Source organism: Coregonus clupeaformis, chromosome 26 (genome assembly GCF_020615455.1).
Source record: "Coregonus clupeaformis isolate EN_2021a chromosome 26, ASM2061545v1, whole genome shotgun sequence".
Taxonomy (NCBI): Eukaryota; Metazoa; Chordata; class Actinopteri; order Salmoniformes; family Salmonidae; genus Coregonus; species Coregonus clupeaformis.
In genome coordinates this window covers 48,735,066-48,753,996 of record NC_059217.1, presented here as the reverse complement: position 1 = coordinate 48,753,996, position 18,931 = coordinate 48,735,066, and the positions used below count along the sequence as shown (strand labels likewise).

The 18,931-nt window shown below is 46.2% G+C and overlaps 1 protein-coding gene across 1 annotated transcript in view; it reads left to right on the top strand.

Annotated features, from left to right (window-relative positions):
- iqch (IQ motif containing H) overlaps positions 1 to 18,931 on the top strand; it is a 126,833-nt gene that overhangs the window by 19,629 nt on the left and 88,273 nt on the right. Inside the window, exons 8-12 of the mRNA XM_045207903.1 lie at positions 2,303 to 2,496; positions 4,150 to 4,371; positions 5,037 to 5,390; positions 5,965 to 6,031; positions 16,111 to 16,194. Of these exons, the coding sequence (XP_045063838.1) occupies positions 2,303 to 2,496; positions 4,150 to 4,371; positions 5,037 to 5,390; positions 5,965 to 6,031; positions 16,111 to 16,194 (921 nt within the window). The remainder of the gene's footprint in view (positions 1 to 2,302; positions 2,497 to 4,149; positions 4,372 to 5,036; positions 5,391 to 5,964; positions 6,032 to 16,110; positions 16,195 to 18,931) is intronic.

Sequence of the window (18,931 nt, the reverse complement as noted above, 5' to 3'; positions counted from 1 at the left end):
CAGATCACTGCTGCCTGCTAATGCTTGGCCAGGCATGGAGAAAGAGCTCTCTCCTTGCAACAGATCACTGCTGCCTGCTAATGCTTGGCCAGGCATGGAGAAAGAGCTCTCTCCTTGCAACAGATCACTGCTGCCTGCTAATGCTTGGCCAGGCATGGAGAAAGAGCTCTCTCCTTGCAACAGATCACTGCTGCCTGCTAATGCTTGGCCAGGCATGAAGAAAGAGCTCTCTCCTTGCAACAGATCACTGCTGCCTGCTAATGCTTGGCTAGGCATGGAGAAAGAGCTCTCTCCTTGCAACAGATCACTGATGTGAGATCAGCTTGGCATGGAGAAAGAGCTCTCTCCTTGCAACGGATCACTGCTGCCTGCTAATGCTTGGCCAGGCATGGAGAAAGAGCTCTCTCCTTGCAACGGATCACTGCTGCCTGCTAATGCTTGGCCAGGCATGGAGAAAGAGCTCTCTCCTTGCAACGGATCACTGCTGCCTGCTAATGCTTGGCCAGGCATGTAGAAAGAGCTCTCTCCTTGCAACGGATCACTGCTGCCTGCTAATGCTTGGCCAGGCATGGAGAAAGAGCTCTCTCCTTGCAACGGATCACTGCTGCCTGCTAATGCTTGGCCAGGCATGGAGAAAGAGCTCTCTCCTTGCAACGGATCACTGCTGTGAGATCAGCTTGGCATGGAGAAAGAGCTCTCTCCTTGCAACGGATCACTGCTGTGAGATCAGCTTGGCATGGAGAAAGAGCTCTCTCCTTGCAACGGATCACTGCTGTGAGATCAGCTTGGCATGGGACCTCTGCCCCACTAGCCCTGCCACGGTGGCACTCAGAGCATTGTGTTGAGATGTGATTGCTACAACACAGACCACAACAGGTCCTTCTCCTACACCCCTACTACGTTTCTGGAAACCCGATCCAATCTGTAAATGGGATTTATTCCCCTTGATCTCTTTGGTTCCTTATTGATGTCTCTTTCTGTGTAATTCCCCCATCTACTGTATATTTAAAGAGGCTGCATGTCTGTCTGTCTGTCTGCCAAGAGAGTGAGACAGGGTCCAGTCAGGTTTGACAGTGATGGCTGTATCTACCTAGTTACACAAATTGATGTACTAACACTTAACTGTTGTACTGTTGTACCGTCTTTACCAGCGCTGAGTGTCTACTAGCTCTGAGTGTCTTTACTAGCTCTGAGTGTCTTTACTAGCTCTGAGTGTCTACTAGCTCTGAGTGTCTTTACTAGCTCTGAGTGTCTTTACTAGCTCTGTCTTTACTAGCTCTGAGTGTCTTTACTAGCTCTGAGTGTCTTTACTAGCTCTGAGTGTCTACTAGCTCTGAGTGTCTACTAGCTCTGAGTGTCTTTACTAGCTCTGAGTGTCTACTAGCTCTGAGTGTCTACTAGCTCTGAGTGTCTTTACTAGCTCTGAGTGTCTTTACTAGCTCTGTCTTTACTAGCTCTGAGTGTCTTTACTAGCTCTGAGTGTCTTTACTAGCTCTGAGTGTCTACTAGCTCTGAGTGTCTACTAGCTCTGAGTGTCTTTACTAGCTCTGAGTGTCTACTAGCTCTGAGTGTCTTTACCAGCTCTGAGTGTCTACTAGCTCTGAGTGTCTTTACTAGCTCTGAGTGTCTACTAGCTCTGAGTGTCTACTAGCTCTGAGTGTCTACTAGCTCTGAGTGTCTTTACTAGCTCTGAGTGTCTACTAGCTCTGAGTGTCTACTAGCTCTGAGTGTCTTTACTAGCTCTGAGTGTCTTTACTAGCTCTGAGTGTCTTTACTAGCTCTGAGTGTCTTTACTAGCTCTGAGTGTCTTTACTAGCTCTGAGTGTCTACTAGCTCTGAGTGTCTACTAGCTCTGAGTGTCTTTACTAGCTCTGAGTGTCTACTAGCTCTGAGTGTCTACTAGCTCTGAGTGTCTACTAGCTCTGAGTGTCTTTACCAGCTCTGAGTGTCTTTACTAGCTCTGAGTGTCTACTAGCTCTGAGTGTCTACTAGCTCTGAGTGTCTTTACTAGCTCTGAGTGTCTACTAGCTCTGAGTGTCTACTAGCTCTGAGTGTCTTTACTAGCTCTGAGTGTCTACTAGCTCTGAGTGTCTTTACTAGCTCTGAGTGTCTACTAGCTCTGAGTGTCTTTACTAGCTCTGAGTTTGCAGGTAGTGTGTAGTTCTGAAGGTTTTATTGGTAATGGTTATGATAGGTGTATGTTTGACCTACTTTATAACCCCTATCTACTGGATAAGAGAGTCTGCTACATGACAAACATGTATTTTTGAAACAGAATTTAAAGAAAATGTTTTCCCCTTAGCCCTGACAGAGAAGCCATTGCAGGGTCAGAAGGAGTTGACCTGGGGCAAGGATCCTGGCCCCTCCCACAGTCACGGCAGAGAACGCCTGTCCACCTCCGCCATCCACACCCCGCCCACCTCCGCCACCTCCAAGAGCTCCGAACACAGGCAAATGTCCCAGGGAGCCGCACGGCTTGCACCCCTCCACCCCCAGGTTAGTACCTCCTGTCTCACCCCTCCACCCCCAGGTTAGTACCTCCTGTCTCACCCCTCCACCCCCAGGTTAGTACCTCCTGTCTCACCCCTCCACCCCCAGGTTAGTACCTCCTGTCTCACCCTCTACCCCCAGGTTAGTACCTCCTGTCTCACCCCTCCACCCCCAGGTTAGTACCTCCTGTCTCACCCCTCCACCCCCAGGTTAGTACCTCCTGTCTCACCCCTCCACCCCCAGGTTAGTACCTCCTGTCTCACCCCTCCACCCCCAGGTTAGTACCTCCTGTCTCACCCCTCCACCCCCAGGTTAGTACCTCCTGTCTCACCCCTCCACCCCCAGGTTAGTACCTCCTGTCTCACCCCTCCACCCCCAGGTTAGTACCTCCTGTCTCACCCCTCCACCCCCCAGGTTAGTACCTCCTGTCTCACCCCTCCATCCCCAGGTTAGTACCTCCTGTCTCACCCCTCCACCCCCAGGTTAGTACCTCCTGTCTCACCCCCTCCACCCCCAGGTTAGTACCTCCTGTCTCACCCCTCCACCCCCAGGTTAGTACCTCCTGTCTCACCCCTCCACCCCCAGGTTAGTACCTCCTGTCTCACCCCTCTACCCCCAGGTTAGTACCTCCTGTCACACCCCTCCACCCCCAGGTTAGTACCTCCTGTCTCACCCCTCCACCCCCAGGTTAGTACCTCCTGTCTCACCCCCTCCACCCCCAGGTTAGTACCTCCTGTCTCACCCCTCCACCCCCAGGTTAGTACCTCCTGTCTCACCCCTCCACCCCCAGGTTAGTACCTCCTGTCTCACCCCTCCATCCCCAGGTTAGTACCTCCTGTCTCACCCCTCCACCCCCAGGTTAGTACCTCCTGTCTCACCCCTCCACCCCCAGGTTAGTACCTCCTGTCTCACCCCTCCACCCCCAGGTTAGTACCTCCTGTCTCACCCCTCCACCCCCAGGTTAGTACCTCCTGTCTCATCCCTCCACCCCCAGGTTAGTACCTCCTGTCTCACCCCTCCACCCCCAGGTAACCAGCTTGGACCTCGTCTCTTGTGACTAGGGTTGCAAAACTCTACTTGTCACCAGAGCTAGTAAAGAAACTAGCCTTTTGGGGGCCCTAAGCAATTTTGTCAGGGGGCGTAGAGAAAATGTTGCAGTTTTAAAGCAAGTTTTCTGCAATTCTGCTCATTTTGCCATGGGGTGGAGATCATTTTTTTAGTAGTTTTCCTGCAGTTCTACACATTTGCTATGGGGTGGAGATGACAATTTGCTGTTTTAAAGCTGATTACCTGATTTCAGCTTGTAACAGACTGTTAGGTTGTCAGCTTGTAACAGACTATTAGGTTGTCAGCACATGGTTGATGGTTCGGAGATGACCTTCAACTAGTCTCTGTATCCATGATTGTTATTTGTGATGAGAGTGAAGAGAAGGCTACCACTTATTTGAAGCATGTTTTTGATGTACCAGGGCATTTGATTGGTCAGTACCCATTTCAAGGTCTCATATGTAGGGAAATACAACCATGGACCACCTCATTCTAACCGTTATCCAATCAAACTGCAGCCTTTAGTATCTCAGACTCACCCAGTGTTTTGATACGTAGTTCTGATGTTTGCTTCTCTGTTCTCTAATCCAGTATTGCTTTGTCTCTCTCCAGTGTCTCCCTGCTCTGGCTTCCACAACCGTCAGTAAGTTCTCCTTCACCATCCTGGAGGGCCGCATCAACCCCGTGGCCCCAGACTTCTGCCGCTTCAAGCAGCACTACTGCCTGTGCTGGGGCCTGCTGGTGGAGGTGCTGTGGGGGCTGGCGAGTCTGCTGAGGCGCTATGCCGTCCCCATGGCCAGGGTCAACGGAGAGAGGCTAGTAGAGCTGGCACAGGTGGGTGAACTTCACTCAACTTTACAACGTTTTCCCCCTTTACAACGTTTTCCTCTACGGTGGGAACTGCGATCGAAATCAACATAATATGAAAAACATCTGACTGTGCAAGACTTAAGTCTGTGATTTTGTTTTAGGCAGAGCGCATCGGAGGAGGATTCTATTGCATTGACAGGTGGTGGCGAGTAGATGCGTTTGTTTTGAGATCAAAGCACAGAGCTGCGTGTAGCCGCGCGTGTTCATATTCTTTGCTAGTTAATTAAGCCCTGCATAATGTTTAAAAAAAACACCTCATGGAATGTAGGCCTACATTGAACACCACACATTGGCTGCTACTGTAGGCAGTATCATAGCTAGATCAGCTATTTCCATGTTAAAATGTTACGGGATGCATTTTCATTTTTCTTTATGGTATGCCACTCTGGTAGGCCTACATTATGATCAAATAGCCACAGTAGCCTACTTGGCCACTGTTAAAACGTGTATCTTAAAGCGGGTACAGCCTCAGTGTTCACAGTAAACGCGTGCCGGAAGTTGCACAGAATTTTCCACAACATTCAAGTTTGCTCACAGCAGACCTGAAATTTGCTCAGTACTGGAGAAAAAAAATTAGAAGTTACATTGGTGCAATCCCACTACGGATGACTGTCCGTCTCCTTGTCCAGGGCGGGGATCTGGACTGGGCCGTAGGAGGAGGAGGAGGAGGAGGAGGAGGAGGCAGTAGCTCGGTGGAGTGTCTCCTCTCGGTGCTGGAGAACAGAGAGGAGGTTTGGGACCTGGTGTACCGACCAGGGCAGCGCTACCGGGGGGAGGGAGGCACAGAGGCAGCCGCAGCACGGATCCAGAGCTGCTGGAGGCGCCACTGGGCCCGCAATGCCTACCTGCGCCACCGTCAAAGGAAGTGGGCGGCAGGGACCATCGCTATCTCCTGGCTGATGCACGCTCAACTGGGCCGCGTCAGGAAGAGCCTGCAGGAGAGCAGGAGGACACACCTGGACAACTACCGCATCAGGGGACAGGTCTGTCTGTCTGTCCGTCCGTCCGTCTGTCTGTCTGTCTGTCATACCTAGATGAGCTCACCCAGCACATTACACTTCTGACTGAGCAGAGAATCCTCTGTACCCTTGATAGTCTGACATCTAAATTAGACGTCTGTTTTGATATAACAGCACTATGTACCCTCAGATTCTCTGTCTGTGTCTGTCTCTGTCTCTGTCTATGTGTCTGTGTCTGTGTCTGTCTCTGTCTGTGTCTCTGTCTGTGTCTCTGTCTGTTTCTCTGTCAGTGCATCATATCCATCTCAGTTCAGATGTCTTCTGTCTTGTCTCTGTGCTAGCCTGTCATCTTGGTTTTAACATCTTCATGGACTCAGCCGGTCTATTAATTAGGACTAGTGCCCACCAGTTAATTTACTGCTACCGTGTGTGTGTGTGTGTGTGTGTGTGTGTGTGTGTGTGTGTGTGTGTGTGTGTGTGTGTGTGTGTGTGTGTGTGTGTGTGTGTGTGTGTGAATGTGTGTAAGTGTGTCTGTGTGTTTAGTGTGTGTGTCTTCAGGACAGTCCCATCACTGATCCATGTTCTTGTCCTCCTCCAGTATCTGTCAGCCAACTGGAAACACATCCAGTCTTCCAGGAGGACCATCATACACATCCCATCACTGGGTAGGTAGCTCTCCCTCATTCAGACACACTCACACTAACCACCAGCTAGACTGGCACTGCTCGAAATAGGTCTGTGGTCTCTGCAGGAAAACCATGAGGAGACCATGAGAGTCTGAATGCCAGGGAGGGAGGGAAGTGAACATAAAGATTTGGAGTTAAAGCTAATGAATATCCATTAACCATTAGACACAGAGGATGTGTTCTGCCCCCTCATGACAATTTACAACTATTGGATGAAATACTGTATCTTGTTTCTACAGTATCCATCGTGGGTCGTCTAGATAGCCTCCTTTGTCAGTTAGAAAGTAAAGCACACGACTTTGAGTTTGTATTTGTATTTATTATGGATCCCCATTAGTTCCTGCCAAGGCAGCAGCTACTCTTCCTGGGGTTTATTATGGATCCCCATTAGTTCCTGCCAAGGCAGCAGCTACTCTTCCTGGGGTTTATTATGGATCCCCATTAGTTCCTGCCAAGGCAGCAGCTACTCTTCCTGGGGTTTATTACGGATCCCCATTAGTTCCTGCCAAGGCAGCAGCTACTCTTCCTGGGGTTTATTATGGATCCCCATTAGTTCCTGCCAAGGCAGCAGCTACTCTTCCTGGGGTTTATTATGGATCCCCATTAGTTCCTGGCAAGGCAGCAGCTACTCTTCCTGGGGTTTATTATGGATCCCCATTAGTTCCTGCCAAGGCAGCAGCTACTCTTCCTGGGGTCCAGCTAAATGAAGGCAATTATACATTTTAAAAACATTACAATACATTCATAACAGATTTCACAACATACAGTTGAAGTCGGAAGTTTACACACACCTTAGCCAAACACATTTAAACTCAGTTTTTCACAATTCCTGACATTTTAATCCTAGTAAAAATTCCCTGTCTTAGGTCAGCTAGGATCACCACTTTATTTTAAGAATGTGAAATGTCAGAATAATAGTAGAGAGAATGATTTATTTCAACTTTTATTTCTTTCATCACATTCCCAGTGGGTCAGAAGTTTACATACACTCAATTAGTATTTGGTAGCATTGCCTTTAAATTGTTTAACTTGGGTCAAACGTTTCGGGTAGCCATCCACAAGCTTCCCACAATAAGTTGGGTGAATTTTGGCCCATTCCTCCTGACCGAGCTGGTGTAACTGAGTCAGGTTTGTAGGCCTCCTTGCTCGCACACGCTTTTTCAGTTCTGCCCACAAATGTTCTATAGGATTGAGGTCAGGTCTTTGTGATGGCCACTCCAATACCTTGACTTTGTTGTCCTTAAGCCATTTTGCCACAACTTTGGAAGTATGCTTGGGGTCATTGTCCATTTGGAAGACCCATTTGCGACCAATCTTTAACTTCCTGACTGATGTCTTGAGATGTTGCTTCAATATATCCACATAATTTTCCTTCCTCATGATGCCATCTATTTTGTGAAGTGCACCAGTCCCTCCTACAGCAAAGCACCCCCACAGCATGATGCTGCCACCCCGTGCTTCACGGTTTGGATGGTGTTCTTCGGCTTGCAAGCGTTCCCCTTTTTCCTCCAAACATAACAATGGTCATTATGGCCAAACAGTTCTATTTTTGTTTCATCAGACCAGAGGACATTTCTCCAAAAAGTACAATATTTGTCCCCATGTGCAGTTGCAAACCGTAGTCTGGCTTTTTTATGGCGGTTTTGGAGCAGTGGCTTCTTCCCTGCTGAGCGGCCTTTCAGGTTATGTCGATATAGGACTCATTTTACTGTGGATATAGATACTTTCGTACCTGTTTCCTCCAGCATCTTCACAAGGTCCTTTGCTGTTGTTCTGGGATTGATTTGCACTTTTGGCACCAAAGTACGTTCATCTCTAGGAGACAGAACGCGTCTCCTTCCTGAGCGGTATGACGGCTGCGTGGTCCCATGGTGTTTATACTTGCGTACTATTGTTTGTACAGATGAACGTGGTACCTTCAGTCATTTGGAAATTGCTCCCAAGGATAAACCAGACTTGTGGAGGTCTACAATTTCTTTTCTGAGGTCTTGGCTGATTTCTTTTGATTTTCCCTTGATGTCAAGCAAAGAGGCACTGAGTTTGAAGGTATGCCTTGAAATACATCCACAGGTACACCTCCAATTGACTCAAATGATGTCAATTAGCCTATCAGAAGCTTCTAAAGCCATGACATCATTTTCTGGAATTTTCCAAGCTGTTTAAAGGCAAAGTCAACTTAGTGTATGTAAACTTCTGACCCACTGGAATTGTGATACAGTGAATTATAAGTGAAATTATATGTCTGTAAACAATTGTTGGAAAAATTACTTGTGTCATGCACAAAGTAGATGTCCTAACCGACTTGCCAAAACCATAGTTTGTTAACAAGACATTTGTGGAGTGGTTGAAAAACAAGTTTTAATTACTCCAACCTAAGTGTATGTAAACTTCCGACTTGAACTGTATGAAGTGTGTGCCCTCTACTACCACATATCTATAACACAAAATCCATGTGTACATGTGTGTATAGTGTGTATGTTATCATATGTTTGTGTTGCTTCACAGTCCCCGCTGTTCCATAAGGTGTATTTTTATCTGTTTTTTAAATCTAATTTTACTGCTGGTATGACTTACTTGATGTGGAATAGAGTTCCATGTAGTCATGGCTCTATGTAGTACTGTGCGCCTCCCATAGTCTGTTCTGGACTTGGGGACTGTGAAGAGACCTCTGGTGGCATGTCTTGTGGGGTATGCATGATTGTTCGACCTGTGTGCCAGTAGTTCAAACAGACAGCTCGGAGCATTCAACATGTCAATACCTCTCACAAATACAAGTTATGATGAAGTCAATCTCTCCTCCACTTTGAGCCAGGAGAGATTGACATGCATATTATTAATGTTAGCTCTCTGTGTACATCCAAGGGCCAGCCGTGCTGCCCTGTTCTGAGCCAATTGCAATTTTCCTAAGTCCCTCTTTGTGGCACCTGACCACACGACTGAACAGTAGTCCAGGTGCGACAAAACTAGGGCCTGTAGGACCTGCCTTGTTGACAGTGCTGTTAAAAAGGCAGAGCAGTGATTTATTATGGACAGACTTCTCCCCATCCTAGCTACTGTTGTATCAATATGTTTTTACCAGGACAGTTTACAATCCAGGGTTACTCCAAGCAGTTTAGTCTCCTCAACTTGCTCAATTTCTACATTATTCATTACAAGATTTAGTTGAGGTTTAAGGTGTAGTGAATGATTAGTCCCAAATACTATGCTTTTAGTTTTTGAAATATTCAGGACTAACTTATTCCTTGCCACCCATTCTGAAACTAACTGCAGCTCTTTGTTAAGTGTTGCTTACTGTCATTTCAGTCGCTGTAGTAGCTGACGTGTATAGTGTTGAGTCATCCGCATACATAGACACACTGGCTTTACTCAGAGCCAGTGGCAGGTCATTAGTAAAGATTTAAACAAGTAAAGGGCTTCCATTTAAAGAACACCCTCTGTGTTCTGTTTGACAGGTAACTCTTTATCCACAATATAGCAGGGAATGTAAAGCCATAAGCCAAAGCCATAACACATTGTTTTTTCCAGCAACAGACTATGATCGATAATGTCAAAAGCCGCACTGAAGTCTAACAAAACAGCCCCCACAATCTTTTTTATCATCAATTTCTCTCAGCCAATCATCAGTCATTTGTACAAGTGCTGTGCGTTGTTGAATGTCCTTCCCTATAAGCGTGCTGAAAGTCTGTTGTCAATTTTGTTTACTGTAAAATAGCATTGTATCTGGTCAAACACAATATTTTCCAATAGTTTACTAAGGGTTGGTAACAGGCTGATTGGTCGGCTATTTGAGCCAGTAAAGGGGGCTTTACTATTCTTAGGTAGGGGAATAACTTTTGCTTCCCTCCAGGCCTGAGGGCACACACTTTCTAGTAGGCTTAAATTGAAGATGTGGCAAATAGGAGTAGCAATATCATCTGCTATTATCCTCAGTCATTTCCCATCCACGTTGTCAGACCCCGGTGGCTTGTCATTGTTGATAGACAAAAAAAAAAAATAACGTACCTCTTCCACACTTACTTTACGGAATTCAAAATTACAAAGCTTGTCTTTCATAATTTGGTCATATATACTTGGATTTGTAGTGTCAGCGTTTGTTGCTGGCATGTCATGCCTAAGTTTGCTAATCTTGCCAATGAAACAATTATTAAAGTAGTTGGCAATATCAGTGGGTTTTGTGATGATTCAATAATTGATGGAGCGGAGTTTGCCTTTTTGCCCAAAATTTCATTTAAGGCGCTCAAACTTTTTACTATCATTCTTTATGTCATTTATCTTAGTTTCATAGTGTAGTTTCTTCTTCTTTTTATTCAGTTTAGTCACATGATTTCACAATTTGCAGTACGTTTGCCAATCGGTTGTACAGCCAGACTTATTTGCCATTCCATTTGCCTCATCCTTCTCAACCATACAATTTTTCAATCTTCATCAATCCACAGGGATTTAACAGTTTTTACAGTCATTTTCTTAATAGGTGCACGCTTATTAGTGTCACGATCGTCAAACAGAGATGAGGACCAAGGCGCAGCGTTGCAGGCAAACATACTCTTTAATTAGAGACACGATCAAAAACAACAAACGATACGTGACAGTTCACGGTCTAACATAAACAGACTTGAAACAAGATCCCACGAACACAAATGGGAAACAGACAGTTTAAATATGGCTCCCAATCAGAGACAACCAACGACAGCTGACACTCGTTGCCTCTGATTGGGAGCCACTCAGGCCAACATAGAAATACACATACTAGATACACAAATGAAATGCACACCCTGGCTCAACATACAAGTGTCCCCAGAGCCAGGGCGTGACAGTACCCCCCCCTAAAGGCGCGGACTCCGACCGCGCCCACCAAACACCACAGGGGAGGGACCGGGTGGGCACTCCGCCCAGGCGGCGGATCCGGCTCCGGGCCTGATCCCCTCCAACCCCCTAAAGTACCCCTGGTCCGGTCTGGCCCCGCTGACCGGAGCTGGACTGCACACTGGTGGAGCGGATTGCCCTAGCTCCGGCGTGAAGCATCTGACCGGTGCCGGACCAGCCACCGGTGGAACAGGCACAGGCCGTGCCGGACTGACGACGCACACCACTGGCTTGGTGTGGGGAGCAGGAGCGGGCCGGACCGGGCTGACGAAGCGCACCACTGACTTGGTGCGGGGAGCAGGAACGGGCCGTGCCGGGCTGACGAAGCGCACCACTGACTTGGTGTGGGGAGCAGGAACGGGCCGAGCTGGGCTGACGAAGCGCACCACTGACTTGGTGCGAGTGGCAGGAACAGGCCGGACCGTACTGGGAACACACACCACTGGCCCTACGTGGGGATCAGGAACAGGCCGGACCGGACTGGCAACACACGCCAGTACCTCTCGCCGTGCCTCTACATCCTCCTTCCCCCTGGTGACCAGTGACTCCCGTAACCTGGCGGCCTCCTGCTGCCCCGTCGTCCACGGCGTTAGCCCCCCCCCTAAAAAATGTATGGGCTTCACTCCTACCCGTGGCCAAGGCCTCCATCCCTCTTGCCAGACTCGCACTCATCTCCTCCCAAGTCCATCCTCTCTCCTCGTCACGCTGCTTGATCCAGTCGAGGTGGGATCTTCTGTCACGATCGTCAAACAGAGATGAGGACCAAGGCGCAGCGTTGCAGGCAAACATACTCTTTAATTAGAGACACTATCAAAAACAACAAACGATACGTGACAGTTCACGGTCTAACATAAACAGACTTGAAACAAGATCCCACAAACACAAATGGGAAACAGACAGTTTAAATATGGCTCCCAATCAGAGACAACCAACGACAGCTGACACTCGTTGCCTCTGATTGGGAGCCACTCAGGCCAACATAGAAATACACATACTAGATACACAAATGAAATGCACACCCTGGCTCAACATACAAGTGTCCCCAGAGCCAGGGCGTGACAATTAGTAACTGGAATAAGCAATTTCATAAATGTGTCAAGTGCAGCGTCTGGTTGCTCGTCATTACACACTACGGACCAACAAATATTATTCACATCAACAACATAAGAATCACTACTAATCTTCTTGTATGACCTCTTATACACTATATTAGGCCCATCCTTTGGAACTTTGGTTTTCCTAGATATGGCTACTATATATTCAAGAACTCTAAGATAACCTGCCTAAATGACTACCGACCCGTAGCACTGACGTCTGTAGCCATGAAGTGCTTTGAAAGACTGGTCATGGCTCACATCAACAGCATAATCCCAGAAACCCTAGACCCACTCCAATTTGCATACCGCCCCAACAGATCCACAGATGATGCAATCTCTATCGCACTCCACACTGCCCTTTCCCACCTGGACAAGAGGAACACCTACGTGAGAATGCTATTCATTGACTACAGCTCAGCATTCAACACCATAGTGCCCTCTAAGCTCATCACTAAGCTAAGGATCCTGGGACTAAACACCTCCCTCTGCAACTGGATCCTGGACTTCCTGACGGGCCGCCCCCAGGTGGTAAGGGTAGGTAACAACACATCTGCCACACTGATCCTCAACACGGGGGCCCCCTCAGGGGTGCGTGCTCAGTCCCCTCCTGTACTCTCTGTTCACCCATGACTGCATGGCCAGGCACGACTCCAACACCATCATTAAGTTTGCCGACGACACAACAGTGGTAGGCCTGATCACCGACAACGATGAGACAGCCTATAGGGAGGAGGTCAGAGATCTGGCCGTGTGGTGCCAGGACAACAACCTCTCCCTCAACGTGACCAAGACAAAGGAGATGATTGTGGACTACAGGAAAAAAAGAGGACTGAGCACGCCCCCATTCTCATCGACGGGGCTGTAGTGGAACAGGTTGAGAGCTTCAAGTTCCTTGGTGTCCACATCACCAACGAACTATCATGGTCCAAACACACCAAGACAGTCGTGAAGAGGGCACGACAAAGCCTATTCCCCCTCAGGAGACTAAAAAGATTTGGCATGGGTCCTCAGATCCTCAAAAAAATTATACAGCTGCACCATCGAGAGCATCCTGACTGGTTGCATCACCGCCTGGTATGGCAACTGCTTGGCCTCTGACCGCAAGGCACTACAGAGGGTAGTGCGTACGGCCCAGTACATCACTGGGGCAAAGCTCCCTGCCATCCAGGACCTCTATACCAGGCGGTGTCAGAGGAAGGCCCTCAAAATTGTCAAAGACTCCAGCCACCCTAGTCATAGACTGTTCTCTCTGCTACCGCACGGCAAGCGGTACCGGAGTGCCAAGTCTAGGTCCAAAAGACTTCTCAACAGCTTCTACCCCCAAGCCATAAGACTCCTGAACAGCTAATCATGGCTACCCGGACTATTTGCACTGCCCCCCCACCCCTTCCTTTTTACGCTGCTGCTACTCTGTTAAGTATTTATGCATAGTCACTTTAACTCTACCCACATGTACATATTACCTCAACTACCTCAACTAGCCGGTGCCCCCGCACATTGACTCTGCAACGGTACCCCCCTGTATATATAGCCTCCCTACTGTCACTTTATTTTACTGTATATATAGCCTCCCCACTGTCACTTTATTTTACTTCTGCTCTTTTTTTCTCAACACTTTTTTTGTTGTTGTTTTATTCTTACTTTTTTTGTTTAAAATAAATGCACTGTTGGTTAAGGGCTGTAAGTAAGCATTTCACTGTAATGTCTGCACCTGTTGTATTCGGCGCATGTGACCAATAAAATTTGATTTGATTTGATTTGATTTATTGTGATCACTACATCCAATGGATTTGGATACTGCTTTCAAACAAATTTCTGCAGCATTAGTAAATATATGATCAATACATGTTGATGATTTAATTCCTGTACTGTTTGTAACTACCCTGGTAGGTTGATTGATAACCTGAACCAGGTTGCAGGCACTAGTTACAGTTTGAAGCTTTTTCTTGAGTGGGCAGCTTGATGAAAGCCAGTAAATATTTAAATCACCCAGAAAGTATATATCTCTATTGATATCACATACATTATCAAGCATTTCACACATTTTATCCAGATACTGACTGTTAGCACTTGGTGGTCTATAGCAGCTTCCCACCAGAATGGGCTTTAGGTGAGGCAGATGAACCTGTAGCCATATTACTTCAACAGTATTTAACATGAGATCCTCTCTAAGCTTTACAGGTTCTGAATATAAACAGCAACACCTCCACCTTTGGCATTTCTGTCTTTTCTGTAGATCTTATAACCATGTATTGCTACCACTGTATCATCAAAGGTATTATCTAAGGGAGTTTCAGAGATTGTCAGAATATGAATGTCATCTGTTACTAGCAAATTATTGATTTCATGAACCTTGTTTCTTAAGCTACATATGTTAACGTGGGCTATTTTTAACACTTTTCTGGGATGCTTAATTGTTTTTCTTTCTTTATTGGGAAGCTTAGCAGAGGTAGACATGCTCAAGTTATTTTTATTAGTGCGGGGTGAGATGCACACAGTGGACTTCCTACTAGGGCACACCACCTCAGTGCTAACAGTATTATTCTGGTTCATAGGCATATGATTACTGCATACAATAGCTGTAGGATCAGCAGAGGCATTCAGGGCAGTAAGAGGGACATAAATTAGGTTACTTACATTGTGTCTTCCAGCGCCCCTAGGATAATGTACATTTGCTGAAGCGTTATGACAACTCAGCGACACAATGGTAGGGATTCAATTAGCTGGATTTGATAAGTCATTGTCTCAACGCAGCCTTATAATGTTGTGAAAGGATCCAGGAACCCAAATGATTTGGGTGGATCCCATCCTCCTTATAATACGAGCTTTGTTTCCAGAAGGTATCAAAATTGTCAATAAATATTACACCCACAGAGCTGCAATAGTTTCAACTGCAATCAGGCTTGCATTCTCAATCCTTAATAAACAGTTGTCTCAAATGATTATTAGAGCTAATTACAAGCAGATGGAATGTTTTATGTGCACTCCGGGCCTCAGAGGAGTAGAGTGATGTGTGTGTGTGTTTGCGTGCCTTTGTGTTTGCTGCTGTGTTGAGCTAGGAGAAGATAATTAGCTAGTTGAACCCCATTGTTGTTAATTAGCCGGAAGTCAATCATTTAATTTAATTACCATGATCCATCGGAGGATTGTCTCTCTCTCACAGCACTGGCAGGTCAGCCAGGCAGACCACCAGACAGACACACAGGGAAGTCCTCTACACATTATCACTATGCTGTGTTTCTGTGTGGTTGGGTTCTATTTGAGGTTCTAACCCAGTGTTCTCTGTGTGCCAGGTCAGGGTCTTATGTGACTCTGTGTATAGCAGACTGGGTTAGGTTGTAACCCTGTGTTCTCTGTATAGCAGACTGGGTTAGGTTGTAACCCTGTGTTCTGTGTTATAGCAGATTGGGTTAGGTTGTAACCCTGTGTTCTGTGTTCTATGTGTTAGGTTCCCTGTGTTCTAACCCTGTATTCTGTGTTATATGTGTTAGGTTCCCTGTGTTCTAGCCCTGTATTCTGTGTTCTATGTGTTCTAACCCTGTGTTCTGTGTTATATGTGTTAGGTTCCCTGTGTTCTAACCCTGTGTTCTATGTGTTCTAACCCTGTATTCTGTGTTCTATGTGTTTTAACCCTGTATTATGTGTTATATGTGTTAGATTCCCTGTGTTCTAACCCTGTATTCTGTTTTCTGTGTGTTCTAACCCTGTATTCTGTGTTCTATGTGTTAGGTTCCCTGTGTTCTAACCCTGTATTCTGTGTTCTAAGTGTTAGGTTCCCTGTGTTCTAACCCTGTGTTCTGTGTTCTATGTGTTCTAACCCTGTATTCTGTGTTCTATGTGTTAGGTTCCCTGTGTTCTAACCCTGTATTCTGTGTTCTATGTGTTCTAACCCTGTATTATGTGTTATATGTGTTAGGTTCCCTGTGTTCTAACCCTGTATTCTGTGTTCTATGTGTTCTAACCCTGTATTCTGTGTTCTATGTGTTCTAACCCTGTATTATGTGTTATATGTGTTAGGTTCCCTGTGTTTTAACCCTGTATTCTGTGTTCTCTGTGTTCTAACCCTGTATTCTGTGTTCTATGTGTGTCCTCTGTCAGGTTACTCCCAGTTGCAGCGTTTCAGCCTGAAGGGTTTTGACATCCTGCAGAACATCCAGATGGGACGGCTGTGTGATGTCAGAGGTACAGTAGGAGGTGTTGGGGCTCTGCAGTCAGATGTTCATAGATCCCAAGTGATGGAACCCAGCGTTGTCTAAAACAGGCTGAATTCATCAAAACTGAAACAATACATCTGTAAATTATAACATTCTTTGATGAGGAAGTCTTAAGACGTCCGCATGCTTCCCAGCCGAAACAGTTTCGAGGAGTTTGTGCATATATTATGATGACATTTTGTGACGTTTTTGTTAGTTTTGGACTTTGGTAAGGTTTTTTTGGGCTGTTCAGGCACACAACATTTTTGTAGAGGCAAGCCGAAGTTGGTAGCTGAAGACTACGCCCCTTCGTTGGTGATTGGTCAACAGTAAATTCTTCAAGTCTTTGTTGTCATTCAATGAGAGACGGCTCGTTTTCATGCACATTGTTTCATTGAGAAATACTGCACCAAACATCTTAGTTAGATGTAAAATTGTACGACTAAGGCAAAAAGGTCAACATTTATTGCAGATTTCTTGAGTTATCTATTTTGAGGAAGTGTATACTGGCTACGGTGTGTCAAAATGGACAAACCGTACTATTGCTGCTTTTTCTCGTTTTCCAAGCGATGGTCTTTTAAGGGAGTATGCAAGCTCACTCGTTTGGTTGGCCTAGCCAACTTCAGCTAGCCTCCAGCACACTCGTTTGGTTGGCCTAGCCGACTTCAGCTAGCCTCCAGCACACTCGTTTGGTTGGCCTAGCCGACTTCAGCTAGCCTCCAGCACACTCGTTTGGTTGGCCTAGCCGACTTCAGCTAGCTTCCAGCACACTCGTTTGGTTGGCCTAGCCGACTTCAGCTAGCCTCCAGCACACTCGTTTGGTTGGCCTAGCTGACTTCAGCTAGCCTCCAGCACACTCGTTTGGTTGGCCTAGCCGACTTCAGCTAGCCTCCAGCACACTTGTTTGGTTGGCCTAGCCGACTTCAGCTAGCCTCCAGCACACTCGTTTGGTTGGCCTAGCCGACTTCAGCTAGCCTCCAGCACACTCGTTTGGTTGGCCTAGCCGACTTCAGCTAGCCTCCAGCACACTCGTTTGGTTGGCCTAGCCGACTTAAGCTAGCCTCCAGCACACTTGTTTGGTTGGCCTAGCCAACTTCAGCTAGCCTCCAGCTGAACTGAAGCATACTGACGCCTTTAGTCGTACCATTTTACATTTAGCTAAGTTGTTTTGTGCACCAATGAGCAGTATTTCTGAAGTTTGACAATGTCACAAAAGCTAGCATGATTTCTCCAACATTACCTAGCTAGCTCAAGCAGCTGCTGTTGCCGTGACTCCCGCAAGTCAGTGCCTGCAGTAGCCTCCGGTCAGCTGATCCACAGCTGATCCAATCACAGAGAAACAAGCTGATCCACAGCTGATCCAATCACAGAGAAACAAGCTGATCCACAGCTGATCCAATCACAGAGAAACAAGCTGATCCACAGCTGATCCAATCACAGAGAAACAAGCTGATCCACAGCTGATCCAATCACAGAGAAACAGGCTGATCCACAGCTGATCCAATCACAGAGAAACAAGCTGATCCACAGCTGATCCAATCACAGAGAAACAAGCTGATCCACAGCTGATCCAATCACAGAGAAACAAGCTGATCCACAGCTGATCCAATCACAGAGAAACAAGCTGATCCACAGCTGATCCAATCACAGAGAAACAAGCTGATCCACAGCTGATCCAATCACAGAGAAACAAGCTGATCCACAGCTGATCCAATCACAGAGAAACAAGCTGATCCACAGCTGATCCAATCACAGAGAAACAAGCTGATCCACAGCTGATCCAATCACAGAGAAACAAGCTGATCCACAGCTGATCCAATCACAGAGAAACAAGCTGATCCACAGCTGATCCAATCACAGAGAAACAAGCTGATCCACAGCTGATCCAATCACAGAGAAACAAGCTGATCCACAGACTGATTTCTGATAACAGTACCTCTTCATTTAGGGGCAGCATGTCTAGCTACAAGTTAAGCTGTTAGCTGTTTATGTCAGATTAGGTAGCTACAGCGCCTTCAGAAAGTGTTCACACCCCTTTTCCCACATTTTGTTGTTTTACAGCCTGATTTTTAAAATGGATTACATTGAGATTTTGTGTCACTGATCTACATACAATACCGAAGTGGAATGTTTGTTTTTAGAAATTAATAAAAAATGAAAAGCTGAAATGTCTTAAGTATTCAACCCCTTTGTTATGCCAAGCCTAAATAAGTTCAGGAGTAAAAATATGCTTAACAAGTTGCATGGACTCATTGTGTTCAATAATAGTTGTTAACATTGTTTTTTTTTTATGACTAACCCATCTCTGTACCCCACACATACAGTTTATCTGTAAAGTCCCTCAATCGAGTAGTGAATTTCAAGCACAGATTCAAGCACAAAGACCAGGGAGGTTTTTCAATGCCTCACAAAGAAGGGCAGCTATTGGTAGATGGGTAAAAAATAAATAAATAAATATATGACTCAGGGATTTCACCATGAGGTCAATGGTCATTTTCAAACAGTTAGTTTAATGGTTGTGATATGAGAACTGAGGATGGATCAACCACATTGTAGTTTCTCCACAATACTAACCTAAATGACAGAGTGAAAAGAAGGAAGCTTGTACAGAATATAAAATATTTCAAAACATGCATTATTTTTGCAACAAGGCACTTATGTTATGGGTATTGACTAGGGAGTTTTTCAGGATAAAAAATAAACGGAATAGAGCTAAGCACAGGCAG